General features: G+C 41.3%; 1 protein-coding gene across 2 annotated transcripts; it reads right to left on the bottom strand.

Annotated features, from left to right (window-relative positions):
- Nucleotides 1-976: 976 nt before the first annotated feature.
- Nucleotides 977-14,067, bottom strand: CGRRF1 (cell growth regulator with ring finger domain 1). 2 transcript variants are annotated; one of them, XM_069783102.1, is made up of 7 exons: nt 13,881-14,067; nt 8,892-9,031; nt 7,445-7,622; nt 7,103-7,250; nt 6,862-7,002; nt 3,726-3,833; nt 977-2,354 (listed from the first exon to the last, which is right to left on the bottom strand). In XM_069783102.1, exons 1-7 carry the CDS (start codon nt 14,048-14,050, stop codon nt 2,004-2,006), a joined length of 1,236 nt encoding a protein of 411 aa, XP_069639203.1. In that variant the 5' UTR covers nt 14,051-14,067; the 3' UTR covers nt 977-2,003. The 2 variants fall into 2 exon arrangements, with proteins under 2 accessions (XP_069639203.1, XP_069639204.1); XM_069783103.1 differs by lacking the exon at nt 6,862-7,002.
- Between the last annotated feature and the right edge of the window lie 942 nt (nt 14,068-15,009).

Here is a 15,009-nt window from a genome sequence, read left to right as displayed (position 1 = left end):
ACGCCTCTGTGATTCATCCTGAGTGGTGAAGACAACATATGACATTTACAGTCTTTAAACTCTCTCTTAGTACAGGCAGCTCTGGGTCTGCTTGAGTTGCATCACACTGTTGTTGCTCCATATCCATGTTGTGTTCTTATCCGAGGTATGGCCTCGCTGCCACCAGCACTCATTCCTTCTGCTATTACATTCTTCTCTGCTCTCCTCTTGCTGTTCTCAGCCTCCTGAATTGCAGCATATACACCATTCTTTGCCATGATGATTTCCACACAGAACCATTTGTCTTCCAAAGTTCTCTGGAAGCACTGATCAGGCCCCACAAACACCTAGGTATTTAATTCCTGTTTGATATATAATGCAAACAAAAGGCTGATTTGGCGAGCAGTTTATTCCTGAGTTGTCCCTGGCAAGGAAGGTCACTTTACGTAGACCAGATAAATTGTCTTACAAATAGCCTACTGATCACTGGCTGGAAATCTGTGGCTACATGCATCAATTCCCAACCTCCATCTGTCTTTACAGCTAAGCATTACTCTTTCCACCACCACCACCTCAATCTTTTCCTCAGAGGCAACAGCCAGGGGTTTGGAAGCAGGGTCATGGCAAAACAAAAAACCCTGAATGATGGAAAGATGAAGGTGGAATAACTTTGAGTAGGGGAAGCTTCCTTCCCTGGTTCAGAGGTGTGCAGCACCTTGTGTGTACCTTGTACCAGCAGCACTGTTAAAGGAGCTGCAGGAGAGTGCAGCCGAATAGCTTGGAGCACGGCTTTCTCTCCCCGAGACCGAGCAGCTGTCCTGGAATTGGATGTGGCACAAAGCTGCAAGGGAACAAGAGGGAGGACAGAAAGCAGCTACTCCCCATTTTCTACAGGTTCTAACGAGCGTTTGTATTTTTGTCTTACAAGAGCAGATGTGAAACCCAGCCCGCCTGTCTTTAGGAGAATTCATCTCTCTCTCAAGAAGCAAAACAACACTTTCTCTTCTCAACAGCCATTTTTATTGCTTTTGACAATACACCATTGGAGGGAAAAAGAAATAATTTTCTGCTATTCTTTAGCTTCTTTCTTTATAAGTAAATTCCCTGGGACTATTGATAAAAGGTAAATGGTTAACTTTGCATCCAAGCTGACAACACAACTAAAAAGAGTTGGAAATTGCCCAAAGCAGGCTACTCGTATAAGAATAGCACCACAAAACTGCCCAAGTAACCACTCTATGGAGTAATTAACTAACATTTGCATGGAGAATGAGCTCTTACAGCCATTGCTAACAAGACTGAAAGTCCTTGTCTCAAGATGACATAGCAGAGGCTCAGGCCTGAAGGTGTCAGCAATGTTTAGTTCAAGCCAACAATAATCAAGAAAAAAAAAAAAATCTTTCCACTCATTCCAACGGGCTTTGGCTAAGGCCCCTCACACACACACACGCATGCACACACACAAATCTTTCAAAATAGCCAGAAACAGTGTCCTGAATCACACCTTCAACTCCCAGCTCCTGCCACAGTCCAGCCTTCATCTACAAAATAAATATACATGGGTTTAACAATGAAGAATATTTACTTTCCTTCATTTGATACATTCTGTAAAGTGCTGTGTTTCTAAATCATACTGAGTTAAAAATTGCTCTAGTATTTTAAATACAATAAATATAGAATGAGCTGTGTGCAACTTCACTTGCAAGTTTTATTCTTTTTTTAGTAGATATACTAAATTTAGTAATCAAAATAGCTTCCACTAGTACTCCACAAAACACTAGTAAGAAGTTATAAATAAAATCATGTCCGTCAAAGATATCCTACGCACTTCTCCTGTCCACATTGCATGGATTAGCGTAGTGTTCCTGTGAGCATATGGAGCGAAGAAAAACAAGGAAGCTGAAAATTACCTAACAATAAAAAGCAAAACCATACAAGTTAATGCTACATATCCTCCCATAAACAGTCTGTTTTCTACATTTAATCTTGGTGCATACAACCCAGTAGTTCTATTTTTTTCCCCATTAAAAAACTCTTCCAGGAAGAACATCTTGCAAGATACGTGTTGATTCATCTTCATCTTGCTCCTTTTTACTGCAAAGTGGAAAAGATTCTTGAACAAACTGCCTACACATTGGACACTGCTGAAAATACTTAATGCAGCCATCACACAAGCACGCGTGCCTGCAGGGTAGGAGTACCCAGTTCACTGTGCCATTTTGGCAAACAACACAATCTTTACTGTTTTCTTCATGCAATTCTGGTTCATCTTCAGCCAGTCCAGCCTTTTCTAGCAAGCTTCTGTCAGTGTTTCTCTCACTAGGGGACGTATCGCTTGAAGACGGTGCAGTACTATTTGCAGACATGAAGAGCTGCTAAAATACACATATACACAAACATTTAGAAGTCAACAAACTCCCCTCGATACCTGAACACACACATGCAATGCAAATTCCACTGGGTCAGATTCACTGGTTTCCACTGGGTCAAACAGTGCCAGACTCTTCACGTGAGTCCTGACAGTTGCCTGGCCTTCAGTTAAAGGTATTTCAGAAGCATAAAATTACATAAAACACTGGGAAAATATTAAGGATAAGTCATCAAATTTTAGCTGAATCAAATCAATGTACACGCATGAACTTTAACAGAACTGCCCAGGTTTTGAGCAGCTCAGGTTTCTGTTTCTGGTATATCATTCTCTATGCCTAGGGGGATGCTTCTATCCATTCCTATCAAAAATATATCCACCAAGCTGTCAGATCAACTTCACTCAACCCATTCTGCTCTTGCTCATAGTACAATCCCCTACTCCTTTTTGTCTTATTTTATGTGAAGCGCAAATTCTTCTGGGCATGATCTCTCAATATAGCCAGTAAACTACCATGCAGCTAAAGATGCCCATAGAGAGCACACTATACAACTAGACAAAATGCAGCTGCACAGTTATTTCTGTTCAATTTAAGCAGTGTTTTTACAATGGCAACCACACATGAAAAGAAAGCTTAAGGGGATCAACAGGGAAGTTTACCTGAACTATGTCAGCAAAAAATGGTCAGGACAAACATTTCTTTGGACAAATCTATTTCTGAATGAATGCTAATTGAGGCAATTGAATTAATTTGGCCCAACTTCTAGCTTATCAATACCGTATGTTATTTTTATTATCACAGTAATATAAAAGTGAATTGCACAGAATCACATCACCAACTGGCTGACAGACACAGGACAAAGATGGTCCCACAACATGCATAGATAAGGGGAACTGTAATGGAATAATGAGAACATTGTTTTAACTTACAATGGTATGTGCTAGGCAGATTCCTAACCTTTGTGCATGTATTGGAATAAAAATAACCAAAAAAAAAAAGTATCTTCTAAGGCTTTCCCAACTGAAGGCCAGTATAGGAGAAAGTGCTGGCTTGAGAGACTAGCAAGGAGGTAACAAATGTTCTGTAGAGCAGAAGCATTTGACAGCTAATTAATGTCTTACTACTGCTTTAATAAGTGGACGGGACCTAGGCCTCTAGACTAGAATCAAGTAATTTCCCCAGGAAATGTTGAATATTTTCATATAAAATATTTCTGTACAGTAATTTTTGCTGGAACTACTTAACTGATAAAATAATTTTAACTATTATCCAGTTCTTTGCATGATAATAAAAGTCTTATACTAATTTAGGCTCCTGAAAGCCTACACAAACTAAACACTGTCACCTAAATGAAACGAGACTCAGTACGCAGCTTACCTTCAGATCATGGTATTGACCTTGAGCTAGAAGCAGATACTGATACAGTATCCTGCAGGAAAGTCTGTAGCTCTCATCAGGAATGTGAATTACAGCCACCATTGAAACCTACCAAAAAAAAGCTATGTTTAATAACTTTCCTTTTTGTTACATGATTCATATAGAACAGTTTGCTTGAAAGATTGCATACTTTGTTACAACCTCTGACCTGCTTATTTCCTTAGACAATCAGGACTTCAACAACGTTGACTTCAAGCACAGATCAAAAAAATAAGCTGGGCAAAGTAAAAACAGGACGTGGCACAAGGTAACGCTTTGTGGCACTTCAGTCTTCTGCCCTGGTTCTCCATGGAGCCCTTCTATGGCCACTGTACAGCGCAGACCTGCTCGGACTGCTCTCACCTAATGGAATTAGGCTCCCAACCAAAATGGCACCTAAACACATGCAGTCCTCCTGAAGGTTAAGTGCTTATGCAGCTGAGGTAGGGCTTGCTTACACAGTCACGGATGTGCCTCAGAGAAGCTACCTGCATGATGATTTCCACCAGAAGTAGCAGCTCCTACACTCCTCCTTCCACACCACCAACTCACGATGAGCTCCTCCTAGATGGGAGAGAAGCTGACAAACTGCAAGGAGTTTCGTGCAGCAATGGAGTCCCAAGCGAGCGCATGTACTTGAGTCCCGTACAACATCTGCAGCCACGTCCCAGGCTCTCTTCAACACAAGAAATGACCCTGCCAGCTGAAGTCCGAGTGCAGAATTACAGGGGAACACGTGAAAGGCAAAGTCTTCTCTTCTTTCTCCCACTTCCCTCACAAACACACAGACTGCAGTTTTTAGACTCCAAAAAGCATTTAGAAGTGTTGCCGATTGGCTTGTAAACTGAGTAGGCAAAAGACAAATTTCACTGGAAATGATTATGAAAGGACCCCATGGGCTGACTTTAGAGTAATTTTTCTGAAAATAAAAGTACTCTAAGCTTGCATGCTGTGCCTAATACCCCTCACCCTGCCCAAATTACGTAATAGCTTCTAAAAAGCAGGAAAAAAAGAAAGTGAAATTCAATATTATTGTAGTTCCCAGAAGCTGTCAAAAGAGAAATGAAATATAGAAGAAAGCTGTTTTGTATAAAAAAAAATTTTAAAGACAAACCAGACTTGCACTTCAAAATCCATACATGGCTAATTACATGCAGAGTTTAAATATATATGTACCTATGTACACGTATTTATACTAACTGAATTTACTATTCTGTGGCAATAAGGTCTTTTTTTCTAAATCACAATGCCTCAAAAAAAAAAACCCAAACAACCCAACCAAACAAAAAAGAACCAACAAACAAACCAAAACCCACACCACTATTAGCTTTGTTTTGGAACCTGAAACCCATTTAATCTCAATTAAAATGACAGATTTTGTGTTTTGATAATAAGAGTTTTAAAGCTAACTGTTCTCACTGTATTTGTATTATGTCATCCCACCATAACATAAGTGCTTTCTCAGGGATGACGCGTGTCCTCAGTTCATACTTTCTTCAGACACCTAGCCAACTTTTTAACTGTGAGTGGGATCAGTGCCTAATGTAAGCATCTCCATCTTCAAGCTATTGTCGTCTCTGTTATGCTGTCCTGCAGTATAGAAACATATACAGTGGTACTGTGACCTAGTAGAAATGCTATGCTGTTTGATTACAGAACCCCTTCCCCTCGAGCACGAGGTATTTTCTCTTTGTAAATACTTGTACACCATAATCGAGTTACTTCTCAATCTTCTGTTTTATACACAGGCCTGAGATCGAAGTGTTCTTCCACTTTAGCCCTGCCAGTTTTCAAATAATTTCTGTAACTCTTATATACGGTCATGCTAATTTTCTGGAGCTGGGGGAAAATTGCGGCACAAAACCAAATAGGCATGATCCAGCCACAAATACAGTTAGGATGAAAATTAGACCCCCCCAGAAAAGAGATACTGGAACACCATCCATAGTGATGGGCACACACTCAAAAAAAGTAATTCAAGATGGAGCTTGATGCACTGATGTGAGAATAACATAGCAACACCATACTGGCCACAGTGGCAAAGATACCTTTCCATGCTATCTTTATATTTTACAAGTTTTTTCAACAAAAACAGATGCAATTCTGACATTTGTCTGGCAAGGAGTTCAGGAGGAGTAACTCCTTTGACCATGTTAATGGTTGTGTTCTTTTTCTCCAAAACCAGAGGAAAAATATCTCCCCCACTCTCCTTCCATCCCTTTCTTCTATGTTAAGGAACAAGAGAGAGGTGTTACAAATTCATGTCCATGCTAATGTCAAACACATTCAAATATGACTTTCACAGTCTCTTTATATTAAACTAATCTGAGCTCTAAACATATCAGATGTACTAATCTGGGAAACTGCTGGGGGGGGGGGGGGAAGGGGAGAATCTCGAGTGGGGACAGGAGGGAGGAAGGCAGTCCTAAGGTCAAGTGACAAGAAGCCAAGGACAGGCATCTCTTGGAAAGGGACAGATTTCTTAAGCACTGGTATGACCACAGACTTTCCAAATGAATGTATGAAGAAGTGTTCAGTGGATTTAGGCAATTTGCTTCTGAGTTCATTTGTATTATTGTTCAAGCAGTTAGTGCTATCAGATTATTAACCAAATGAATAGATGGGAGATAAAAGTGTGTCCCAAATCATTCCAAAAAGAATCAGTCAATTTAGAGTTTAGAAGGGATATTGAACTGTACATGACACAGATGAAGCTGCATTAACTGCAAGAGATTAGGAGGAGACCTTTCTGGGGACCTGAGTATCTCATATCAGTCTACTGCAAGACCTTTACACCTTCCTGTAAATGACCTGAAGCTGGCTAATGTGAGACATAATGTATGGCATTACATAGACTCCAGCCTGTTGGAGAAAGGTAATTTCTATGTTCCTAACAGTCAAGTCAGCAATCAGCTCAAATATCTGTGCCAAACACTAAAAAAAAAAAAAAAAAAAAATATCCTGCTACCTTGCCAACAGCAATCCAAAAGACTGTATCAGCGCCAAGAGCTCCACCACAGGTTTATGTGACCAGAGAAACCAGAGTAATAGCTTACTAACCTACCACAACCCTAGTTCATCTGACCACAGGGCTTACCACAGAGACCTTTGCATATATGAGCTTTGTGAAAATCATAAGCATCCTTTGAATGCTATACATAATTTTTATATAGCAATTATCCTTGCTGTTCTGCCATGTTCCCCTGCAGTCATCAGTGACAAAGTTAGGGACCAAATTCTAGGAGACAGGGAAAGGAAGCTGGTTTATTCATGCCTGTCTCTTGAAACATTCAGGCCTTAAATACAGTGACCCTAAAATATATTCTTATATTACTTACAATATCATATATTTCTCTGTCTTCTTCATCAGCTAACGTCAACAATGCTATCAATGGATAGCGAGATCTAGGCACTGGGCCAAAATCGACAACTTGAGCATCTTCAGGTAACTGACAATATTTTTCTTCCTTGTCATTTTTTTTAATGCTTTGTATGTGTCAAGGAAAACAATCAGTGTCCCTGCAATTGTAGACAAATGTGGCATTTGCATAAAGAATGTTTGTCATCATATTTATTCATAAATATATTGTGCCAAGAACTGCCGAGTGTGCACAAGTCTCAACATTCCCTGTGCCAATAAATTAGCATATTTTGTCAAAACAATTTTAAAAAAAGGATACAAGTACTGTTGTCGATAGAGGTATTCGCTGTACAGAGCATCCTCTAATGCCTGAGGAGTCTTTATTCTGAAGCAGTAGACATGTTTCTGCAACGCTTCATGGAGTTTTTGAACACTGCAGCCCCAGTAGCATGTAAGAATGCAGTCTTCCAGACAATCAGGTGTCAGTGTTATACCCTCTTAAAGAAAGAAGATAAGGATTTCATTAACAAACCCACGTGCAGGAATTCTGGAACTGCTAAGTGTAGGTTCTTAAAGGGCAACAAGCAGAAAACAACTTCAGTGTCCCAGATTTTTATCATTATAATCTGATCTTCTAAGAATTCAGACTAGGTTTGGTGCTTATGAAAGTCAGTGGAGATGAAGAAGTGGGTGAGAGGAGATAAAATGGCTGATTAAGCTGACAAAAGTAGCATGTGCCTTTTACGAAGGGTAAATTTTAACTTCTGGTAACATTTTACACACTCACTGGCAGACCCAAGAGCACAACCCCTAGCCCAAAGTCCATTCCCTCCTTAAGATAATAGTATTAATTGGATCACTGGCCTACAACACTCTCTGTGGGCTCAAAGAATAAAGCCCTCTTGAGCATGCAGAGGGAGGATAAAAAGAGGATCTATGCGCTCCATTTCTCTTCTAAAAATCAAGTACCCAACCCATTAACTTCTGAACACTTACTGCACAAACAAGAGCAGAACTCTTGAAAAGTCCCACCAAATTCAAGTGCTCAAACCTCCTGAAAAATCCAAGTTACCTGAAGACTAAATTGTTGGATTTGTTGGGTTTTTGGTTTTTTATATGTTGAGGGAGGGGTAAAACTGCTGCAGCCCTTTTCTCATTCATAGCAAGGCTCCACATCTGTGTTGGCAGAAGATGCTCAGCCTTGCTTACTACTCCCCAGTGATGCAGAAGGGCATGAATTTCACTTCCTATGTGGGTGATTTCAAGGATATTAGGAGCTACTTGAACTCTGATCCAAATAGATATTTAAATTCAGTTTCCACTGAAGCAGAGATAGAGAGAGAGGGAGATATTTATTTATTTATTTATTAAAAGTAGTGCGCTTCCAAACACGTCTGGAGATCTGGACTTAGATTTAAGTGGGCGGCATATATTTTATAATGAATTCTATAGAATTCAACAATTCTGTAAAGTTTACAAAAATGCCCACAGTAGTTGGTAATCTGCAAATGTTTTTGTTACTTAAAAATCTGTTATAACGGGAAGCGTTTCATTAATAAGAATTAAACTGTACTTAAATATCCAAACATTTCACTTTTAAAAGCACCACATTTATAAGCTGTGTAAAAATTATTTCTGTTGTAATGATGGGAGGAAGCATGTTTCTGAGGAATTTTGGTAAAGGAAAAGGGTGAGAGCAAGAAAACATAGTACTAAGATCAGGAACCCAAACTGACAAAAATCAAGCACATCAGAAATCCACTGACTTGTTACTGAGGCTGTAGCAGGATGAGGGATTTCTAACCCAAAAGGATTCTTCACTTGTCTCATCCGCTTTTTCAAAACTCTTGTGCTGGATTCTGTTTCTTCTGAGTTTCTCAGAATAACAGGAACACCCAACCCAAACCTATGAGACATGAAACAAGAACAAGTGGGTTAAGTGTTAGTGTTGACACATTTGAATTTTTCTTCAGCTCTAAATAGCAAGCAGCACAACAAATAGAGCTAGCTTGGCTTTGCAGAATATCTGCTAGGACGCATGCATAATATAGCCTGCCAATCTGACTCCAGCTTTTTGTGGCAGAAGGTAGGAGTCTTTGCAGCAATACAGAAAACCTATAAAGGGGGAGTATGTTACTCCTGCGTTTCCAGAAAGAGACTAAAATTAACCAGAATGGTCAATGCCCTCTAGTGGCAAACGGTTAGCCAGAGCTTTCTTCCAGTTGACATTCTACACATCCCATCACAGGACCAAAAAAAGTCGCTGCTTGCAAAGATGGAACAGCCTTAATGGACTGGGTGCTCAAAAAAAAGACCTTGGAGTAAATCATTCAGCCCCAAGATATTTCTAGCTGTAACTACAGCCAGCAAGATGTTTTTACGGGAGACCAAGATCCTGATTTCCCATGTAAACCTCAATTACAACAATACGCTGATATTAAACCAGAGGCTGTAAAGCCTCTGCTTTGAGCCAGAAACCAAGTGCAAAACAGTCAAGACTCTGAATCAAAGCTGAGACTCTAAGACCCCTGCAAAGCTCAAACTAGCACACTAGCCCAAGTGATATTCTGACCCTAAAAGGATAACGAAGCAAAGGTTTAAAAGTTTAAACACCCTATGAATCAAAATAAAAATCAAAGAAAGCAAGGAAGAATATTTTCGTATTATTTCCGACATCAATCAAAAACTCCAAGATTTTCATATTGCCTGGGGCTTTTAAAAGAACGATTACAGAAGATCAGGATCTACAAAAGAAGTTCCACAACAGACTTCCTTTTACGCTCGGCTAAAAATAATTCTCTTTTTAAGGGGATAGCAATAACTTTCAATAACCAAAATCTGATTAGAGAAACTGTCCCAGATATGCAATCAGAAGACTACTTCGGAGACTGAAGAGATTTTCTTAACTGCATTAATCCAGTCCTGTCCCATTAGTAGGGCAACAGGGAGAGGCTCTGGGATCTTTTGTTAATGCATTTTAGAAAACAGTTATTAATAAGGTCAGGCTGTACTTTCCTGAATTTGTGCTTTTGTCGCTGCCACCTGTACTGTTGACCTGATGGCCTGTTTAATGGCTTTGAATTTTGGTTTATGCAGTCATCAGCATATTGGGTGCTAGAAAACTCTGAATGGCACAAAGCATCAGCTCTTCCCTGCATCAATTGTTTCCATTTAGTATACTGAAATAGCAGCTGTTACAGTAAGATGGGTCTCATATCAATAACTCAAGCTGAAAAGGGCACTACCAACTTCAATGTAATCAGTTTGAAAATTGCTAAAGCAATTTCATGTACAATACAGCTCTGAGCCAAACACAATTTTGTAGCTTAACTGCTACTTTTTCCTGGTTTTAAAATCTTTTCCAACTCCTGTGTGTCAAATGGAGAAGAAAAGCAGAGCTTTTACTGACATTGGGCTCCTTTCTATTGATTCATGTTGGAGTGGTGCCTTTTGTAAGACTAACAGGGAAAAACATCAGTCTTAAGTGATTTTCAAGTTGAGGAAACTACTTCAGGAAAAAAATTCTCAAAGCCATTCTCAACAGCACCAACCTGTTCCTGGCAGTCTAACAAATATTTGCCTTTACCATTTAATGTCTTGCGTGCCTGAGTGTCACAGATACACGAAAGAGGAAAGAGATCGAGCTGGCGGAAAATACTCTATACTCGTTACTCCTTCTTTGATAAATTCTTTTGGTTTGCCAGACTTTGATAGAAACATTTGCCTTTCTTCAATGATATAACATCAGGTGCTCAGCCATACTTAGTTTGTGCGCATAGAGGATCAAATCTCTGTCCAATGCAAGTAAACACAGCCATGCTGACTTCACTGAGGCTTTAATGAAGTACACCAGTTAAACATCTTACTCACAAAGAAACCAGGTGCAGCAGCTGTTTCACTTACTCAATATCCAAAACTCAATGGAGCTAATCTCTCCAGACGCACATAAAAATGCCTCCTGTTTTATACCATCTGGCTGATTCCGAAGCAAAACCCCTGTTCTTTGGAAACTTTCTTTGCTGGTCAAAAGCAACAGGATAATCAGCATGAAAAGCAGCCATAGAAAAAAGCCTCTAGTACAGTTTTAGCAGCAGCTGAAGGCAGAAAGGCCTTTCTGTTCAACAATAAGATACAGTGTTTCTGTAAATTTTTAGGTAGTATTCAGTGTATGAAGGATGAATAAAGACAGTTTTTATTTTATGATTTAACAGTCTATCAGCCTAGAGCTGGTATAGGGGAAAGTTAATTTCTTCAGAACAATAATAGTTTAGAAAAGGCAGGAGTTTCCAACGTTTTTGTTCATGAGTTAATTTCTTCAAAGAGCAGCCCGGACTTCGAACAGCTGCTGAGCCTACAGCTCCTCCAAATACGAGCATTCATCTCCAGCTAAAAAGGTGACGTACAGGACTGTATTCACCTCATCTGAATTCCACTTCATTCCTAGGCCCAGAGCATCTAATGGGCTGGCTCTAGAAAGCTACCTGTGCAGTAATCTACTTAGACTCTCTGAGCAGAGTCACAGGTATCCAGGGCTGGCCATCAAAACAGACACTCATCAAATCAGTGCATGATTTTGCAAATGAAAACATTAACATTCCCAAGCAGTTGGAGTTTTTCAGGCTGACTGACACCATCATGAACACATCTATAAAAGAAGCTGACAACTGATGCTGAAAATGATGGGGGAAACAAAATGTCATTACAGCAATATATCAAGTATTATGTCCTTATGACACCATATGCATTTATAGTACTCTGTGTAGCAAATAAAGGATCAAGCTGTTTTCACGAGTAAGTTCAAGTGCGCTTAAACTGTAACTGCAGATGCAGACACATTGAAGTTGCTTGGAGGTTCTTGGTCATATGGCCACGGCACAGCAGAGTTCAAAGGTAGCAGCAAATATCTCTGAGCAGCTGGCCACATACGCACATACTTGTATGTGCTGAGCTCCTGGCTGCTGCTTCTACTTGACTAACAGTTCCTTAACAAACTAGTTTGAAGACAGTTTGTACATATTTACATAAACTGCAATAGTATCTAGTGCAGATGCACCTAGAATCTCTGATCCTGAAATAAAAATGCATCTGTACAGTCCTCTGCACACCCTCTAGCCCAAAAAGCATCAATGGACACGTGTACAGATGTGAGGACCTTCTGGCACACCTATTTCAGATGTTTAACTGCAGGCGATTGCAAAGCATTTATTATAAGCAGATAAATAATGATTAAATTGATAAAGGTTTGGGATATACATGCAGGAGATTTTTTTTGAATCATGATTCAGTATAATCTTTTTGTAAAGATAATATTTTTAAAGAACTGATGAAGCAAAAAAGGAAAAAGTGGAGAAAAGTGGAAGGCAATATAATACTGTCAGTATGCAGTGGCACAGAGAGAATTATGAAAAGGATTTCTACTACCTCTGTCTCCAAGTAAATAATGAGGTGGAGTTTCATCCAGCAAAAAGATAACAAAAAGACCAGTCTTGCCTTCACTACCACTTACCCAGCACTCGGGGAGGCAATGCAAAACAAGAACAAAAACTTCCCACAAAGCCCATCTAAAAGATCAAAAGATCTGCTTCATTCACACCGAAAGCAGTAGATGGCATATGTTTGAGCCAGTGGCAGCTAACAAAGTGATGTAAACAAGGGAAAGACTTTGCACTAAAGGAAAAGTCAAGCAGAGTATTTATAAGCTACCAAGAGAAGAAACAGCTACAGCTAAAACATCTGTAATTCAAAGAGAGACAAAGGGTGGAAAACACTGAAGCAAAGCACTACAGATATTAATGTTAAGCCAATGGGAGGAAATGCAATTCCTACTTAAAATATTTTGATTGCTAATCAATGCTCTCCACTTGGCAAGTATCAGTATTTACATTTACAGACACTCCTGAGTCGGCAGGAAAACAGATAGAACAGTGCTATGAACAGACATTCAGGGACCCGTTTCTGAAAAAGGCAACACTGACATCTTTGCTGAAACCTCTCAAACACAGTAGGAGAAGGTCTTCCACTCATCACCCCTCTAGACACTTCAGCAGATCAGTTGTTTAAGGCTCCTCCCCATCCCAATCCCAGCACCCTGTTCGGTTCACCTGAAACACCCCCTTCCCCGAGCTTCAGCAGTGGAACAGACTGGTACCTCGTCAGTGGTCCTGGGTAGTCTCACACCTCAGTAACAACTCTGCCTTGAAGCCTGGCACATTTAGCTGCTACCCGGCCTAACACCAGGCTCATTACTCAATATCTGCCCATTTTATTTACTATCAAGATTTAAGATGTTCATCTCCAACAGTGCCAAACTTTCCCCTTGGAGCAGCCCTCCCTGATTCCCACCCCCTCACTCAGGGTCAGGTCCTCTCCCAGCCATCCCATTTTCTCCACAGCTTTCATCCTCACCTTCTCCTGCTAGAGCAGCCCCTCTTCCCCTATGGTCAGTGCTAGCCCTCCTCATCCTCCTTTCTTCAACACAACCCCACTTCTCCGACCACTGCCAGTCCCCACACACCCATCCACACCACCAGCCCCGACGCTGTCCCACCTCGGGGCCACCCCACAGCCCCACAGCTCATTCCCCAAGAAGCGCCAGCTCCCATTACCCCCCTCCTACGCCGTGCCACCTCATTACACCGCCAGCCCTCCGCAGCCAAGGCCCATCACCCCAGATCGGACTCCAAGGCCCGAGCCGGCCCCACAGAGACGGTGCTGGCTGCCCCCACAGCCGGCGCCGGCCCCACCACCGCACTCACCAGCCTAGCACCAGGCCGCTGGTGACGAGGAAGCAGACGAACACCACGGTGATGTAGAAGAGCGGCGAGTACTCGTAGAGCGTAACGAGGAAGACGGCAGCCATGGGGCCGGGCCGAGCCGAGCCGCCCGCCTCACCGTAGACCCCGCCGGTTCCCGCAGCCGGGCGCATGCGCAGCAGCGGAGCGAAGCCGTTGCCCTGAGCTTGCCCGGAGGTGGGCGTGACCGTGGGCGGGGCTACGCTGCCTAGTGACGGCCCGCAGGTTCCCCAGCTGCCTGGATTTCCACGAAGCATTTAATTAATAAAAACCGCGTATGTGCCCATCCGGCACAACCTGCCTTCAAACACCTCCGTGCCTTAACTGTGGCAATCCTGGCGCTTGGAAAAGTGACCTCGACTAAAGATGGGATGCTGCCAAGTTCCTCCCTCTACTTCTAAACGGAGCACTACACAAATACGTTTTGCATGCTGAAATGCATAAGCAACCTACCTACAGAATACCGCACGAGGAAATATCTGGTTTTAAGAGTGTAGGGAGATTAAGTGACACTTCAACAGCTGCTCTGCAATCCTGCACTTCCATGGTGTTTACTGATTCTCTTGCTGAAAATCTGCAATTTTACCGCATAGATCCAGCATTCAAGTCATTAATGTGATTCCCAAGAGGTCATATCCGAGACATAAAGTCTTTGTATTTTCATTCTCTTTGAGCAAGCAAAGCAGTAATTTTAATTCTCGCTGTTATGAGATTGCCGAGAAGGCATTTTCTTTTCTGTTACAGCAGCTTAAATTTCCAGCAGAACAAAAAAGGCCGGATATTTCCTCCAGCACCAAGACATCCCTCCACCAACAGCCTATTATGGAAGAAAAGTGTCTGCCTCGTGCTTGCAGCTCATATTTGTGATTTGTGAGCTCCAAATCCTGGTTTACTTCCAGAATTACACTCAACTTGTATAAACAAGAAGTACCACGAGTGGCAGAACTTACTGATTTTTGTCTCATGCTTGAATTTTCAGGCAGACACTCCAGCTGAGGCTTATTTAACAGCCATTTTTCTGTGTGTATTCTCCATCGTTTTAGTAAAGGATGTGAAGTTACTAACAGGCCTTAATGGCCTCGTCTAACCTTGA

Source organism: Haliaeetus albicilla, chromosome 5 (genome assembly GCF_947461875.1).
Source record: "Haliaeetus albicilla chromosome 5, bHalAlb1.1, whole genome shotgun sequence".
Classification (NCBI taxonomy): Eukaryota; Metazoa; Chordata; class Aves; order Accipitriformes; family Accipitridae; genus Haliaeetus; species Haliaeetus albicilla.
Note: the sequence above shows the minus strand (reverse complement) of the source record. Positions and strands in the feature narration are given on the sequence as shown.